A 19,057-nucleotide genomic window follows, 5' to 3' on the forward strand; every position below is an offset into this window, starting at 1 on the left:
CATATGTCCCACGGAGGTTCTACGTGTGCCGTATCGGATAGTGATGTACAGCGCGGAAAAATTAAATGTTTTGACATCTAAAAAATATAACTTGATTGTATTCATATTTCGACCACCGATCCCATGTCTCATCCACGTTAAAGACAATAGGCACTGTTGCTCACCAGGCCATTTCAAAGGGTGTCGAATAATAAGTGTAGTGACATCTTTAGCCACCAGGTATTAACAGTATGATTGATGTCAGAGGACATAATATTCGCATGGTAATATTTTGTTCTTATTATACATGGTCCCAAACGTAAATTATATATTGGCCATGCGTTTCTGAGAAGAAGATCCACGACGATTTTCACAATAATGCGTTTTTATATTTTGACTAGGTTGAACAAAATGTGAGTCCCTTTTGTTTGCTGCACATCCTATTAATTTTTAGAATATTGTTGGTTGGTTGGTTTGTTGTTTAACGCCGCACTCAGCAATTTTCCAGCTATATGACGGCTGTCTGTAAATAATCGAGTCTGGACCAGACAATCCAGTGATTAATATCATGAGCATCGATCCACGCAATTGGGTTCGATGACATGCATCAATCAAGTCAGCGAGCCTGACCACCCGATCCCGTTAGTCGCCTTTTACGACAAGCATAGTCGCCTTTTACGGCAAGCATGGCTTGCTGTTTTAGAATATTGCTACACCTTGTTGATTCATAGAAGATTTCGATTTTTTTCAAAATTTTATTTTTTGTAATTTTATTTTTAAACATGTCATGCATGTACAAAGTTTGGTAGAAAAATCTTTCACGGTTTTCAAGTTATGCTCCGGATACAAAGGGACCAGATGATGACTTATCTATTTAATTCAGAGTATGACAAGACATGCGCCAAGGTCATCCGCTCAGCTGTTTCAATGAAGAACGTAACGGTCGGACGGACAACGCGCCATGCAATGCGTTCAATTTGACCTTCAGTCCTGGGCCCACTTGCACAAAACGATCTTAGCGCTAAGACTATCGTAAGCCTATGTTAAAGTATGGGAGTTAAGATCATCTTAGCGCTAAGACCGCTTTGTGCAAGTGGGCCCTGATGACCTAAGAGTCCCAACATATGCAATGGGAGGCGGAAGTTCATCCTCTATATCTCCGGGGTTCACATTTCGGTAAACCTACATTTACCCCTGGATCCATTTCTATGGTTCTCCCGATCATAAATTACCCGCCCTTGATGCCCATTAACATTTTACTGACCAATCAAACGTCGCGATAAGGAACTAATGGTATTAGGAGGGTTAGCCACAGCCAGTTTTAATGGACATGTAGACATTATTTCCATCATTAAGATGGTTTAGGGCTTTCTATTGCGTGTCAGTCAGTTTTTCAATGTTGAATTTCTTGAAGATTCGTAATCAATCGAACTGACTGCCAAGTTGACATCGCCAACCCAACAATGAGGACGGTTTGTAACTCGCATTCTGATTGGTCCGTTAGACTGAGCAGCGTAGCAAATCAAATCGGCCAAAGGAAATCAAAGGCCGGTAGTTTCGGTTCGCGAGAACTACAGGAATGGGTCCAGGGTTTAGAGTAGGTTAAAGAAATGCGTGTAAACATGCATGACTAGGTGAATGTGGAAATGCTTGACGAGATAAATGTGGACATACTTGATGAGGTCAGTGTGAACACGGTGAATTTGGACATGCTTGACTAGGTGAATGTGGATATGCTTGACGAGATGAATGTGGACATGCTTGACTAGGTGAATGTAAACATGTTTGACGTGGTGAATGTGAACAAGATGAATGTGGACATGCTTGACGAGATGAATGTGGACATGCTTGACGAGATGAATGTGGACATGCTTGACGAGGTCAGTGTGAACATGGTGAATTTGGACATGCTTGAATAGGTGAATGTGGATATGCTTGACGAGATGAATGTGGACATGCTTGACGAGATGAATGTGGACATACTTGACGAGGTCAGTGTGAACACGGTGAATTTGGACATGCTTGACTAGGTGAATGTGGATATGCTTGACGAGATGAATGTGGACATGCTTGACGAGATGAATGTGGACATGCTTGACGAGATGAATGTGGACATGCTTGACTAGGTGAATGTGGACATGCTTGACGAGGTCAGTGTGAACACGGTGAATATGGACATGCTTGACTAGGTGAATGTGGACATGCCTGACGAGGTCATTTTGAACACGGTGAATGTGGACATGCTTGACGAGGTCAGTGTGAACACGGTGAATTTGGACATGCTTGACGAGGTGAATGTGGACATGCTTGACGAGGTCAGTGTGAATACGGTGAATTTGGACATGCTTGACGAGATGAATGTGGACATGCTTGACGAGATGAATGTGGACATGCTTGACGAGGTCAGTGTGAACACGGTGAATTTGGACATGCTTGTCTAGGTATAGATGATGACGAAGACCTACGGTTCCAGTTTGAATGACGTCAATGTCTGGTCGAGCCCGTCCCTCGTCACTCTGATGCACAGCACCCCGGGGGTAGAAGACCACGAGGTCCTTACTGGAACACGCCTTACAGAAGATCTCCCCACACACAACACACTGCTTCCTGTCACTGGGCACGAACAGATCCTTGTCACAGAGGCTGCAGAACGTCTGTCTCTTGGCAATCTGAAGTGAAATTGTACGCTGGCATTCAACATATACAACGTCGATTATCTGCCGAAATGAATTCCATTGAGCGTCAGAGGCAAATTAGAGGTGATCATTACATGAACATCTTCCCGAGGCAAGAGAGTTAATTGACTATAAAAGTCCAGTTTCCACCCTTGCCGAACCAAATTGGACTTACTGGGCTCGATCATAGCGCTGTTACGAGTTATGTCCCTTCCATGCCTCTGCAATGGACCAATCAGATGCCACCTCTCGTTTCACTTGCATTTGTTTCACACAAAATGGCGGCGCCAATTCAAGACGATCTGATCGATAATCATGATCTATATTGTGATAAAACGGGTTTTACACCGCAAAGTTCCAACAAATCACGCGGGCACCTTGATTAAAAACATGAAAATATTTGGAAAATATCTGCTGACAACGAGTTGGCAGTGCACATGCTTTGCAAATCCTGCAATCGACCGAAATCTGCACGACAGTTGACGAACCGGATTTCGATTTCGTTGCGCGATTTTAATTGGACTATGCATAGACTCGTTAGTCCAGCACAAATGTAACTCCATAATACCAGCCTTGTTCGGCCATAGTGGAAACTGGACTTTTATGGTCAGTTAACTCACTTGCCTCGGGAATATGTTATATGAATGGATTACTGAGAATATCGACAAGGGTAAACGTGTCCTGCTGTACAAAAAGTAAGTGTTTGTTGCCTAAAGCCGTAAAGCAAGACTCCTGCAATACACTCCTGCAAAGAGACGAACCAATCTGCCAACACTTCCATAGTTGTCTTACGACCAGAACCACTGCTTGGGAATGGAGGAGATAAACCTTCTGTGTTTTGAAATTTGATGTTACCAACTGTAGAGTAGATACCTCATTATTTTAATAATAAAGAGGTATCTACTCTACAGTGGAACTACATCAAATTTCAAAACACAGAAGGTTTATCTCCATTCTACCATGACGGCAACAACACATTTTCTTAATTGTGCGTGTTCTGAAATGAATTTCAAATGACTTCAAAGATGTCGGGACATTGTTTTCGTAGATTTTGTGTGTTTTCTGAATGATGGACTTTCAAATACTCTTCTGCCAAATGACGGAGATGGCAACGACTATCGATCACAAAAAGGTATGTAAACAACATGTTGTCATGACTAAAGTGTTTTCAAACAATTTTTATAATGTTATATTTTACTTTCATTGTCGGTTGTTTCAATGATAAAATAGCTTAAATTGTTCCGATTCTGGTCACCATAGAGCATTTCCCTAACAGTTTCATAAACATTTCATTTGTATGCAAAAGATTTGCCTTCGTTAAATCTTTTAATGTCATCATCGAAGCAGTCAGGGTTGCGGCCTAGCCAACGCCCAAAACATCCGATATCAAACTACTGTATTTCCTCTATTTGACGCTATGCCGTCTGTTAATTTCGCGAGAGCCCTTGACTCGGTGTGTATTAGAGACCTGGCTGGTATTAGAGACCCAGCGTGTATCAGAGGAAATATAGATACGTTTTACAGTTCATATGGGGGTGATCGATCGGCAGTCATTTTCTATGAATCGATGTCTATGTATTCCTACGCACGTTTTTTGGTGAAAAGGCTTCATATATTTGAAAGGGGTTTCCGTAGCAAAAAGGAAACCTCTTTTTAACCAATCGGAATCAAGCATTTATCAATGTCATGGTAGAATCGATACGCAACAGATACGCCCCCTCTCTACCAGCAGTATGGCAGACTGTAGTCTTCCTTGCATCCCCCGGCCTGGCCTGGTATTGTATCGAACAAAAATAAGCTGTCACAGAAAAGGCTTGAAAAACTTAAGTATCCTCAGACTGTTGAAAAAAATACAATTGTCTGCCACAAAAAAATGCATTGTTGCAAGGTGTTGTTATTTTTTTTTATTTAACAAAAAAATCCAGTCTCAGCCACATGTTGGGTCATTCCTCTATATAAGAGCATGAAGATTTGTTTAGTCCCCGAAAGTAAGATACTTGAGGGTTGCTTAATACGCGAGGATTCCGCAAAAGAATTATTTATATTTAACCTTATACATAACTAGTTTCGGGGATTATGTCAGACTCAACAGAAAGTTGCGGCTTGATATCTGTGCTATCAAACAGCAACTGTACGCCGATACTCAGTCAAACGCTTAGTCTCTGATTATGCTTGTACTCTTCAAAAAGAAAAGAAACGCAAGACGGATATTTTTGGCCATAAACGCAAATTAGCGGACCAAAAGGTGCAAAACAAAGAGGTTTAATGTTTTATAGTGTTATAGTTATAGTGACAAATTTCCGGGATCAAAATGATCACAACAAGGACATGCAAACCATTAGTCGGGAAACACGTATGATTCGGAAAGACGCACCCAGTGCATTAACAAAAGGGACATGGAGCTGCACGAACTGCACGTGCAGCAGCACTATAAACGGTATTAAGGTGCAGGGTTTTTGATTGCCTGGTATCTGCATCAATCGAACAGTGACAAGGGACATGTTCAGAAGTTCGATGTCGGACACAAATGTTAATTCCTTAAGTTTAGAGTGGGGGTGGGAATATGGGTTTAATGGCCCTGCAAGTACCTGACAACTTAAGGAATAAAGATTGTTAGCCGTCAACGAACTTTTGGGCGGGTCCCTTACCACCCCACAGCTAACTGTGTGTCATACTGTTGGCAGAGAGACCCTTACTGGCTGTGTATCCGATGTAACAGGTTGTCACACTGTGTCATCATTACTCGCCGGCATGTATCGCTATTCATGCCATACTGTCAACAACCACCATACGGAACATCCGGCGACTAGGAGGTGTTTGTTTGTAAGTTAACGCCGCACTCAGCAATATACTAGATATATGACGGCGGTCTGTAAATAATCGAGTCTGGACCAGACAACCCCGTGATTGACATCATGAGCATCGATCCACGCAATTGGGATACGATGACATGCATCAACCAAGTTAACGAGCCTGCCCACCCGATCCCGTTAGTCGCCTCTTACAAGCATGGTCACCTTTTACGGCAAGCATGGGTTGCTGAAGACCTATTCTATCTCGGATCTTCACGGGTTCAGTGATGTTAGAAGCAGAGGGTATGTATGTCGATCCGATTTATAGGGTCATTTTTTTAGGGTGAAACCAAATTATTGTTATGAACTGGGTGGCAAAAGAAAATATACCGACTTTGTGTATTATGTAATTGAAATAATTGGTGTTAAATTTGAATTTGTCTGTTTAACCATGACTCATCCTGCAACAGTTTGTTAAAAGTAATCGTTTCAGTGATGGGGTAAGAAAGATATTGCAGCCACATGAACCCTACTTTGTTTGAAATTTCGCCACAATTGTATTGATTTTCAAAGATGATGTGTCTAAGATACCCATCCACAGTTGGGTATTGTGTTAACATTCAATAATTTAAAAAAAGTTTATAATCAAATTATATTGTAAAAATTAGAACCATGCAGAAGTATTCTACGAGTGCTGACTCAGCGCCATCATTGTTTGGATATATTTAAAAAAATGAAAATCAAACATGATAGTAAAGTTCTTTTGCGTCTCAGTTTATTTTATATTTCAATAATTATGTAGCCATACCTTCACCGCATTCTGCAGCTTGGCCTTCATCTGTTTGCTCTTGGAGATGTCCACGAGGAACATGTCGGAAATTGGCTGACAAACCTTTGGTATCTCACATCTGGAAAAAACCGTCATTGTGTCAATATTTCAGATACTGTAAAACGAAAAGGGTACCATAGTTAGATTGTGTGTTTTGTGATTGATCACACCAAGCAAATATTCCAATTAATACTTATTTCAGATTGATTGAGACATACAGTATAAATTTGTTTTAGTATTCAAGTGAATAACCTCTACTCGACACGACACGTTTGATTAATTGGAAACCTTAGATATTAAACGATAAATTGGAAAAATTAGGCTTCTCTTTTAAATGTGATATGTACAAAAATTAAACCTTTTTCGATTTTTTTTCTTAGGCTGTATATGGTTCATGATGCTTAACGTTTTACGAGCGTTTAGGGTAATGCTTGTTTCAGTGAGTGGGTGGGTGGGTGAGAGTGAGTGAGTGAGTGAGTGAGTGAGTGCGTGCGTGCGTGAGTGCGTGAGTGAGTGAGTGAGTGAGCGAGCGAGCGAGCGAGGTTTTACGCCGCCTTTTTTTTCAATATTCCAGCAATATCACGGCGGGGAAACCAGACAGCAGAAATGGGCTTCACACATTGTACCCATGTCGGGAATCGAACCCGGGCCTTCGGCGTGACGAGCGATCGCTTTAACCACTAGGCTACCCGACTGCCCTAATGCTTGTTTCAAAACAGGACCAAGTAGTGAATGGGTACCCGGTAGAATTACGTAGTAATGTGAATGTTAACTTTCTAGCGCCTCACAGGAATTTTGAGAATGAAAAAACGGGGGCACACTGATCGAACCGGGTTAATAATGAAGCGCTTCCAATATAGAGTGCGTATGAAGCAATGTGGATAAGACCCGTGAATATTCCGGGGTAGAATAGGTCTTCAGCAACCCATGCTTGCCGTAAAAGGCGACTATGCTTTTCGTATGAAGTGACTAACGGGATCGGGTGGTCAGGTTGATGCATGTCATCGATCCCAGTTGCGTGGATCTATGCTCATGATATTAATCACTGGATTGTCTGGTCCAGACTCGATTATTTACAGACCGCCGTCATATAGCTGGAATAATGCTGAGTGCGGCGTTAAACAACAAACCAACCAACAAACCAATCAATGTGGATAAGCAGACCACTATTATTATTTAACTGCTTCAACCCAGTAACGCCACCCCTTTTATTTTTGGATGTTTTCGAGTGAGTGAGTACAGTTTATTGCCAGTGCCAAACTTTTCATATCATAGCCAGATTTTGGGAATCGAGCCCTCGGTGTCGCGACCGACAACTTTATCCAATGTCTGTTGACAATCCTGTATGGCTGTTGTTTGTTGTTTGTTTGTTGTTGCAATACGTCCATTGGTTTATAACTGTACGATGTAAACACACTTACAAGAGTTTTAATTCCGGTTCCTTCCCAGAGGGGAATTTTCGCGCGTGCGCCGCCGACCTCATGTTGAAGAAATCCTGTGTCCATGACTTCACACACCCCACGGCCAGGTCCTCGCCATCTTTGAAGCAGAGCTGACACACCTGGATATCGAAAGCAAAGTGCCGGTTTCTTCAAGTAAATAGTATAATTGAAGCAGAGTCGACACACCTTGATATCGAAAGCAAAGTGCCGGTTTCTTCAAGTAAATAGTATAATTGAAGCAAAGTTGACACACCTGGATATCGAAAGCAAAGTGCCGGTTTCTTGAAGTAATAGTATAATTGAAGCAGAGCTGACATACCTGGATATCTAAAGCAAAGTGACGGTTTCTTGAAGTAAATAGTATAATTGAAGCAAAGCTGACACACCTGGATATCTAAAGCAAAGTGACGGTTTCTTGAAGTAAATAGTATAATAGAATCTGGACAAGAAGATCGGGCTATAAATGACAGAGTGATGTTAAACTTCATTTACAGGTCACAGTTACATATTGTAATCTTTCGGACACAGAGGTGGATTCAGGATTTGCAAAAATCGTCCCTCAACAATTGGTTTAGATTTAGGCATGACTACAGGCAGTTCTGATGGAGATGTCATAATTGTCCCGTGAACACGTGATTAGCGATTCTCAATGCTGATTGGTAAACTGAAGACGTATGACGTCATCGATTGTTCGTCGTCGATTGAACGTCTGAGACCTGCATCACTTCGGGCTTTCCTCCCACATTTAGCTGACACGCCGTGATATGACTGGAATACTGTTAAAAGCAGCGTTAAACCCAACTCACTCACTCATTCACTTACCCGATATAGTTTGCCGTCAGGATTCGGAGAGGCATCGTCGGCCAAACGTCGCTGGAAACGACTGCACTGCTGGCAAAAGACCTTACCACACCTAGTACAATGACAACAATATGTAATGTCAGCTTTAAAAAAACAATCCTTATCTGCATACTATAACAGTGATTATCATAACTTAAAACCAATGCAATGATAAGTATGATGTCGGAAAACGTGAAACAGGCGACCTTGACCTTGACCTTGACCTTTATATGAAGTTGTCATCGTGTCTTAACCTTGACAATTATCGTAACAAAGTCCTATTATCGTAATAAGACATTATGAAATGAGGGTACACCCATTGATACGTTTTAATTCTGAACCTACTATTTTGTCATTTGCCTGTATGAGGGGAAGTGAAACCCTTATCTCGAAAATGATCTATCTGAAGTGCACACGATACAGGGTAACAACTGTCTGTTTTATTGGTATACCTTGCAATGTGTCAACGACTTTTTAAAGAGATAGTGACACTCGTTGAATATATGTTCTTGGGTCATTAAACATGTCGACCCGTAAAGATCTGGGGTAGAATAGGTCTTCAGCAACCCATGCTTGCCGTAAAAGGCGACTATGCTTGTCGTAAGAGGCGACTAACGGGATCGGGTGGTCAGGCTCGCTGACTTGGTTGATGCACGTCATCGTATCACAAATGCGTAGATCGATGCTCATGATATTAATCACTGGATTGTCTGGTCCAGACGTGATTATTTACAGACCGCCGTCATATCTCTGGTATATTGCTGAGTACGGCTTTAAACAACAAATTAACAAACATCAAACATGTCTTTAGTTCGAGACAAGCGGAGTACGTACATTCGACAATGCTTCTGTCGGAAAACCAGATGAATCTGTTTATAGCAGCCATTACACTTCTGTCTCAACCGACGTTTATCCCAGTGGTCACGTGATATTTCTGAAGCTATAAATAATTAATGGTTAAACGTACATAGACAATGTCATGTAGGCGGCGCTAACTATAGAAAGGAGTATACATTACACACAAAACACAAGGTTTTTTTCTGAATATCCCCAAATCTGTACTTCTAGTACCTTAATAGCAAATATATAAGAACTTCTGGTTTAACAAAATCATTTCTGGTTCGGGAAAACATGTGCCCCATTCAGCATAATTTTGAAACAGAATGTTTTATGCTAATAACTACTTTATAACTTAGATTGTTAGTGGCTGTACCTTCAAGGGGGGTTGAAGTAGCGTACAATTATTGTCCCCCTAAGAGGGTATGTAAGTCCCACATCATTCGAAGTATTTATATGCATGCCAGAATAAAAAACGTAGAATTTTCGTCATTTTAATATTTGGCTTAACTGGTAAACTATCGCCAGTGACTGAAGGGATGATATAAATCCTGCCGGGGTCCATGCAGGAAGCAAAGGTACTGTAAGTCCCCATGGTCCCTGGTATGGTGATCTCCCTTTAGTTACTGACGATCTCTAGCCCATTTTTATAGTGTGTTGTTAATTCTTTCTGCTTTTATATGTTCCTTAACTAGTTTTAAATAGACTCTGTGATATTCTAGTTATTGTACTTTCCTTTGATGACAGGTTTTTTATAAAGTCTACATATATGTGTTATTAATGTACTACTTCTCGTCACGATATGGCTGAAATATTGCCGATGTGACGTTTAATATTAACTCACTCACACTCATTCAACAAAGTTAGAAACACTTCCGGTTAAATGACATCACTTCCGCTTTTGGAAATATGTCTTATTCCTAATAGCAACTTCAGTAACAAAGCTATGAACACTTGCGGTCTAATGATATCACTTCCGGTTTGGGAAAATACATGCAAAATGAACAGAAAATTCTGTAAGTTTAATGCACTTCCGGTTTCCGGAGTGAGTGAGTGAGGCGTAAGTTGCTGGCTGTCGGGGACAACTGACGTGGTTACAGATATATTTGAGTGAGTGAGTATGGTTTTACGCCGCTTTTAGCAATATTCCAGCAATATCACGGCGGGGGACACCAGACATGGGCTTCACACATTGTACACATGTCGGGAATCGAACCCGGGTCTTCGGCGTGACGAGCGAACGCTTTAACCACTAGGCTACCCGACCGGCCCCAGACTTATTTGATGTGTCATCATATCTCGACGGCGTTGATCGTAATGTAAGTGAACTACCATGTACTATGTATGACCCAGACGCCCTGATGCATCGGAGCAACATAACCTATATTGATCGACTAGGGGCTCTCTGATCAAGGTGCTACCCACTGAAACTGTCAGAGAGTGTTTTACCTTCAAGTAGGGTTAAGAAAAAGAATCTTGTTCCCCGTCACTCTTATAAGACAAAATGGGGCGGTCGGGTAGCCTAGTGGTTAAAGCGTTCGCTCGTCACGCCGTATTCCCGGGTTCGATTCCCGACATGGGTACAATGTGTGAAGCCCATTTCTGGTGTCCCCCGCCGTGATATTGCTGGAACATTGCTAAAAGCGGCATAAAACCACACTCACTCACTCACTATAAGAAAAACAATTCGCAGTTTGAATTTCATATTCACTCCAGCTTAAATTCTTAATTGTCTTTATAGAAAACATATTTTTAGGAGCGAGTGAGCGAGTGAGTGAGTTGGGGTTAACGCTGTTTTGAACATTATTGAGTTATACCATGGCGTGCCAGCTGGGTGAAACCAACGTGCATGGAAATGGTGCGAACAAACCTGGAAACAGAATCGGGGCGAACCGGGATTCGAGCCCATGGCCATAGATCAATGGCATGCAAGTATGCACAGCGAATTTCGGCGCCATGCAGGACATCCGTGCACATCACCCAGTGTACCGGGGCGGTCGGGTAGCCTAGTGGTTCAAGCGTTCGCTCGTCACGCTGAAGACCCGGGTTCGATTCCCGACATGGGAATAATGTGTGAAGCCCATTTCTGGTTCCCCCATCGTGAAATATTGCTAAAAGCGGCGTAAAACCATACTCACTAACTCAAACCAGTGTTCCAAAAACTGTCTACAAAAAAAATATGAATTTGGATGAATGGCACAATTCCTGTTAGGCACAGAATAATTTATCTTCAGATATACGAACTATATGCGGAGGGATCTAGCGTTCCAAGTTTACGGTGAAATCGGCGTATCACTACGCTCTTAAAGCCCGCAATATGTACGCATTCGTCACCACTCGCCCCTTTCCGTAAACTGCAAGAAGACTCGTCCCACTATCAATGAATGTTATGTGCGAAAATACGACAAACCAATCAGAATGCGCGTATGATTTTAAGTTCTTCGTCAAAGAATCCCTCAGAAATATTTTTTTATTTAACATATGTCTTGCATCTAAAATATACCCAAGACACAGTTAAATGTCTTCAATCATACTGTATAATTCCGCACGTCCCGACGGGCTTTAATTTTTATCAGAAATTATATAATATATGATGAAATATATGTCTACCATTGCGCAACGAGTTGACAATGTTTTTAGGTATGCCCGTTTGCGCTAAGACGGAACCTGGTCGCAAAATGGCCACGAGAGGGGTACGAGTCGCTGTTCGGCTTGTCCCGGAATAACACGAGTTGGTCACGAATGTAGCGGGATAAGCCGAGAGGACCCGAGTGGCGACTCCTACGACATCGAGGAGAGGAGTTGCGTTTCCTGTATTCATACAGCGTAGAACCACGAACTCCATGACATTACTGACAAAACAAGACATTATCATACTTGGTTCTTTAGGCTTCGTTGCGTCAGGGATGTCCTGCGTCCCATCTAGGAGATCGGACAGCGAGGCAGATCTGTACCTTGGCATTCCCTCCAAGTCACTTTTCGAGATGGAAGGTAGAGAGTCCTATCAACAGAATCAATCACAGATAAATATCTTACCCCAGTAACCACTCATGGTTATACTGAGTGTGTAGGTACGTTTGACGGTGCTTTGAAAAGTATTTACTGGGGGTGGGGTTAGTTTGGAGGTTGGGAGAAGGGCGATAAGCTGGTCCGTGAGAGAATTTTGTTTTTGTTTGTTTGTTTTTTAACGCCGCGCTCAGCAATATTCTAACTATATGACGGCGGTCTGTAATTAATCGAGTTTTGAACAGACAATTCAGTGATTGACATCATGAGCATCGATCCACGCAATTGGGATACGATGACATGCATCAACCAAGTCAGCGAGCCTGACCACCCGATCTCGTTACGACAAGTATAGTAGCCTTTAACGGCAAGCATGGGTTGCAGAAGACCTATTCTACCCCGGATATTCACGGGGAGAGAAAGCTTCGTCACTGCTTCACGGGTTTATCATAGTATACTACTCGAAAGAAGTTAAGGATCACCTGGTTCTTTCATATTACTGTGGTTAGTCTGTTAGGCCATGGCCATGACTGTAATAATATGAAGAGAAAATCAGGTGGTCCTTAACTTTATTTGAATAGTATATGTATTATTTCCCGGTATTAACATTCCGAACGACTCAACACTCCTACATAAATAGTGTTGGACCATTCCATTCCAAAAGTCTGGTTGGAGCGCATGCGCGTGGAACCTCTTCATTGAATCAAAGGTCCGTAGGTCGGGATATTTTTATACTTCCCTCAACTGTTGAACCATTTATGTCAGGGTGAGACCTCGAGAGCAAGAGTCGTGAAAATCAAACTTACTGATACGCTACGTTCCTACCCAGTCCGTGACTACATACGTATGCAGTGAACACGTGACTTGGCGCGGTGCCTGTCTGCTCTACACTTTGCCTCTATGTCAGGCAATGGGAGGGTTCGCATACAGTCCGTGCACGGAGTAGGGTTCATTTGACTTATAATTACTTATAATTATAAACAGACTCAGTTCATTAGCCTACTAAGTAGATATACTTCACTACCACATTGCACAGCGGGTGCATGTACTCACGGGCGGGTGATGGGCGAACGCAGTGTATACAAACACGTGAAGCATTGGAGTGCAGAAAGGAGATGGCATTTAACTTGTTGGGGGGTAGGACATGGTGAGGTAGACGGGTGGGGCTATGACATTGTGAGGTGGATGGATGGCTATGACATGGTGAGGCAGACGGTAGGGACTAGGACATGGTGAGGTAGAGGATGGGGCTAGGACATGGTGAGGTAGACGGTAGGGACTAGGACATGGTGAGGTGGAGGATGGGGCTTTGACATGGTGAGGTGGAGGGTCGCTATGACATGGTGAGGTGGAGGGATTGCTATGACATGGTGAGGCGGAGGATGGGACTAGGACATGGTGAGGTGGAGGATGGGACTAGGACATGGCGTGGTAGACGGTAGGGACTAGGACATGGCGTGGTAGACGGTAGGGACTAGGACATGGTGAGGTAGACGGTAGGGACTAGGACATGGTGAGGTAGACGGTAGGGACTAGGACATGGTGTGGTAGACGGTAGGGACTAGGACATGGTGTGGTAGACGGTAAGGACTAGGACATGGCGTGGTAGACGGTAAGGACTAGGACATGGTGAGGTAGACGGTAGGGACTAGGACATGGTGTGGTAGACGGTAGGGACTAGGACACGGTGTGGTAGACGGTAAGGACTAGGACATGGTGTGGTAGACGGTAGGGACTAGGACATGGTGAGGTAGACGGTAGGGTCTAGGACATGGCGTGGTAGACGGTAAGGACTAGGACATGGTGAGGTAGACGGTAGGGACTAGGACATGGTGTGGTAGACGGCAGGAACTAGGACATGGTTAGGTAGACGGTAGGGACTAGGACATGGTGAGGTAGACGGTAGGGACTGGGACATGGTGAGGTAGACAGTAGGGACTAGGACATGGTGAGGTAGACGGTGGGACTAGGACATGGTGAGGTAGACGGTAAGGACTAGGACATGGTGTGGTAGACGGTAAGGACTAGGACATGGTGTGGTAGACGGTAGGGACTAGGACATGGTGAGGTAGACAGTAGGGACTAGGACATGGTGAGGTAGACGGTGGGACTAGGACATGGTGAGGTAGACGGTAAGGACTAGGACATGGTGTGGTAGACGGTAAGGACTAGGACATGGCGTGGTAGACGGTAAGGACTAGGACATGGTGAGGTAGACGGTAGGGACTAGGACATGGTGTGGTAGACGGTAGGGACTAGGACACGGTGTGGTAGACGGTAAGGACTAGGACATGGTGTGGTAGACGGTAGGGACTAGGACATGGTGAGGTAGACGGTAGGGTCTAGGACATGGCGTGGTAGACGGTAAGGACTAGGACATGGTGAGGTAGACGGTAGGGACTAGGACATGGTGTGGTAGACGGCAGGAACTAGGACATGGTTAGGTAGACGGTAGGGACTAGGACATGGTGAGGTAGACGGTAGGGACTGGGACATGGTGAGGTAGACAGTAGGGACTAGGACATGGTGAGGTAGACGGTGGGACTAGGACATGGTGAGGTAGACGGTAAGGACTAGGACATGGTGTGGTAGACGGTAAGGACTAGGACATGGTGTGGTAGACGGTAGGGACTAGGACATGGTGAGGTAGACAGTAGGGACTAGGACATGGTGAGGTAGACGGTGGGACTAGGACATGGTGAGGTAGACGGTAAGGACTAGGACATGGTGTGGTAGACGGTAAGGACTAGGACATGGTGTGGTAGACGGTAGGGACTAGGATATGGTGAGGTAGACGGTGGGACTAGGACATGGTGAGGTAGACGGTAGGGACTAGGACATGGTGTGGTAGACAGACAGACAGACAGACAGACAGACAGACATATATACATAACAGCCAGCCAGATTGCATACTGCAGTAAAGCCATCGGCCCATAATACCTGAACATACATCTAAACCTACAATATGTACATGCTACTTTGTCGAGCATATAGTTTGTTTGTTTGTTTGTTGTTTAACGCCGCACTCAGCAATATTCCAGCTCTTACGGCGGTCTGTATATAATCCAGCCTGGACAAGACAATCCAGTGATTAATAACATGAGCATCGATCCACGCAATTGGGATCGATGACATGCATCAACCAAGTCAGCGAGCCTGACCACCCGATCCCGTTAGTCGCCTCTTACGACAAGCATAGTCGCCTTTTACGGCTAGCATGGGTTGCTGAAGACCTATTCTACCCCGGATCTTTACGGTTCGCAAGCATATAGAAACATATACTGAACAAATATACAAATAAAATGGTATTTCATTCAAAAAAGATACACACAGTATCTGATAAAGTCATGCATAACAAAATATTTCTTCTTCTAAACACATACTTACTGATCTTGTCGGTCACGTTGTTAATAACAAACCTCCAAACACTAAGCTTCCCAGATACAACCGACGCGTCACATGTCGTGATGTGGTGATGTTGCAAACGTTGTTTGATGATGCTAACCACATCCTATAAACACGTTGTTGCATCACATGTTTTCCAGTTCATACCCAGGCTAGATTATTCCTTAATCATAATTATTTCATAATAAGCATCCCGTTAGATATAATCCACCGCCGACTATGGAGAAACACGTGTTCCCCGGAGCATATGTGAGCTCAGCAGATTTAGTCGGAAAACCCTGAGTAGCTGGAAATAAGGCAGTGGGCAGAGGGGGAAGTGACTTGTATAAATGTCCTTATCTTGAGGAAACGCCCATTTATCTCCACGATGATGGTGTTATTTGAAATAACACATGTATTGGAAACCATAATTTTTTGAGTGAGTATGGTTTTACGCCGCTTTTAGCAATATTCCAGCAATATCACGGCGGGGGACACCAGAAATGGGCTTCACACATTGTACCCATGTCGGGAATCGAACCCGGGTCTTCGGCGTGACGAGCGAACGCTTTAACCACTAGGCTACCCGACCGCCCCTTTTGAGTGAGTGAGTGAGTTGGGTTTAACGCCGTGTTCAACAGTATTCCAGTTACATAAAGGAATGTCAGTTTAGAATGGGAGGAAAGCCCGAAGTGATGCAGGTCTCAGATGTTTACCATTTGGTGAAAACCACAGGCACGAGTATGTGCTGACAAACCTTGAAACATAATCGGGCCGAATCAGGATTCGAACTCACGATCATAGGTTTCTGGCGTGCCCAAGGGACGCAACTCTGCACATCGATTTGCAGCGCATTAGACGATTGGACCACCCGTGCCCCGTAATACCTTTTAAATAACACACAATTGTTTTATACCGCGCGCCTGTGTTCATGATTAACATTGAAACAGACATCATTTACATCTCTTTTATTGTTCCATGGACATGATAGACAGCCTCCGTGGTCTAATGGTAGAGCGTCCGCCCGGAGAGCGGAAGGTCCGGGGTTCGATCCCCGACCGCGTCATACCAAAAGACGTTACAAGATGGTATTTGTTGTTACCCTGTCTGGCACTCGGCATTAAGGGGCTAAAACAAGGACTGGTCGGCTCGGAGTCAGTATACTGTGTCTGAGTGGGGCATTCATGTTAAACTGCGGCATGGTATCTCAGTGAGCTAGCGCTATAAATCGGCATCAGTCCGGACTAGTACAAGCAGCCACACACATACATACACGTGCATGCACAAAACATGCAATCTGCTTTGTTTGTTTGTTTGTTGTTTAACGCCGTACTCAGCAATATTCCAGATATATGACGGCGGTCTGTAAATATTCGAGTCTGGACCAGACACTCCAGTGATTGACATCATGAGCATCGATCCACGTAATTGGGATACGATGACATGCATCAACCAAGTCAGCGAGCCTGACCACCCGATCGGGTGATAACGGGATCGGGTGGCATAATTATTTGCACAAGAATTTTCGGGAACAATATATATTTTTCGATAAAATTCATAATATGAAATGGTCGATCACTAAACGAGTACGGCTGTGAACATTAATCTAGGACATATGAAGATGGCCCAGTGAACTTAGCCCCCGCAATTTGCTTTCAAAAGTTGCGTCCCTTATACATACCAGGATCCACTGATTGTGGTTTGAATCCCAAATACGCCCTCATTTTGATCCCTTGTTGCAAGCACCCCCAAGATGTGTTCTACAACCGGTATCGCTGTTGTCAATACTCCCACATTTAGCTGACACGCTTTGATATTTAAAACTGTTCAAAACAAAACAAATCCGTTTTCTCCAACTTTCTCATACGAGGCATTGCGAAACTATTTCTATTATTCGGAAATCTCTGCTCTGAGCTCTAGACCCATCAATCCCATATCTCGTGGTTCATTAGGAATTCCTCCGCGATAACCTATCAACATTCAGTATTTGTGAAAGTATTTGGAATGTACCTTAAAGGAGAACTGCAGAGTTAATAGACCCGGAAAGATCCGGGGTAGAATAGGTCTTCAGCAACTCCTGCTTGCCGTAAAAGGCGACTATGCTTGTCGTAAGAGGCGACTAACGGGATCGGGTGGCATAATTATTTGCACAAGAAAAATATATATTGTTCCCGAAAATTCTTGTGCAAATAATTATGCTCCCCCCCCCCCCCCCAACCACCACCACCACCAGCCGCCAGCATTCCCCTCACACCATCAAATGGCAGATCCCTCAGTCAAGTTTAGTTATGTCAAGATTACTCACGTTTAGTCAAGGTTAGTTAAGTCAAGATTACTCACGTTTAGTCAAGTTTAGTTATGTCAAGTTTACTCACGTTTAGTCAAGGTTAGTTAGGTCAAGATTACTCACGTTTAGTCAAACATAGTTAAGTCAAGATTACTCACGTTTAGTCTAATTTAGTTAAGTCAAGATTACTCACGTTTAGTCATGTTTAGTTATGTCAACTTTACTCACGTTTAGTCATGTTTAGTTAAGTCAAGATTACTCACGTTTAGTCATGTTTAGTTATGTCAAGTTTATTCACGTTTAGTCAAGGCTAGCTAAGTCAAGATCACTCACGTTTTGTCAAGGTTAGTTAACTTTGAGCCTGGAGAACGAATTTCTCTCAGAACAACTTATCAATTGCTCGTTAATATAACGTGTTTGTGACACATTTCAAATTTTCAATTTCCTAGATTGGATATAGAGAAAGTCCGACACGCTATGCGTGAGAAGAATCCATTTATTTTGATGAACCTCTGATGACGCGCCCCTGAAGCGCTGCGCTAACGGAGTGTGTTGATCTTGGTTGTTATTGAAAAAAACCCACTGATTCGATTTTGTATGACACGCTGCGTAGGTGTGCTGACATTTAATCCATTTTTTGTTTTTTACTGACTTACGGATTATATTCAGTGGTTTAAAATATGACAAGAGAATACAATATGTGGTCAAGTGTAAAATACAGATTCTTCAAATTTGAAAAGTTTCGTTGTTAGCTCTCTTCCCAGGGTTCCTCGTTAGTTTTAGTTTGAAGAGAGAGAGAGAGAGAGAGAGAGAGAGAGAGAGAGAGAGAGAGAGAGAGAGAGAGAGAGAGAGGTGCATTAATTTTGTGTGTGTTAAATTAAAGAGGTCACTTCTCAAGTTATCTCTAATTTCAAATCCGCAATGGGACAATTAATATTAGGCCTTTTAACAAAAACACGGAAATTGTTTTAATTTGATTTCAGGGA

At 43.2% G+C, this 19,057-nt stretch overlaps 1 protein-coding gene across 4 annotated transcripts in view; it reads right to left on the reverse strand.

Moving 5' to 3' along the window:
- LOC124150060 (vacuolar segregation protein PEP7-like) overlaps positions 1-19,057 on the reverse strand; it is a 59,174-nt gene that overhangs the window by 11,545 nt on the left and 28,572 nt on the right. For 3 of the 4 annotated variants that reach the window (XM_048402322.1, XM_048402321.1, XM_048402323.1), the window contains exons 2-7: positions 12,272-12,395; positions 9,392-9,497; positions 8,540-8,630; positions 7,697-7,836; positions 6,255-6,354; positions 2,445-2,648 (exon numbers count right to left, since the gene is read on the reverse strand). In XM_048402322.1, the coding sequence (XP_048258279.1) occupies positions 2,445-2,648; positions 6,255-6,354; positions 7,697-7,836; positions 8,540-8,630; positions 9,392-9,497; positions 12,272-12,395 (765 nt within the window). Of the gene's footprint in view, positions 1-2,444; positions 2,649-6,254; positions 6,355-7,696; positions 7,837-8,539; positions 8,631-9,391; positions 9,498-12,271; positions 12,396-15,787; positions 16,151-19,057 lie in introns of those variants that run through there. The other variant, XM_048402324.1, reaches the window with a different exon arrangement.

The sequence above is a fragment of the Haliotis rufescens genome, unplaced genomic scaffold (genome assembly GCF_023055435.1).
Source record: "Haliotis rufescens isolate VD_foot unplaced genomic scaffold, xgHalRufe1.0.p SCAF_25, whole genome shotgun sequence".
Taxonomy (NCBI): Eukaryota; Metazoa; Mollusca; class Gastropoda; order Lepetellida; family Haliotidae; genus Haliotis; species Haliotis rufescens.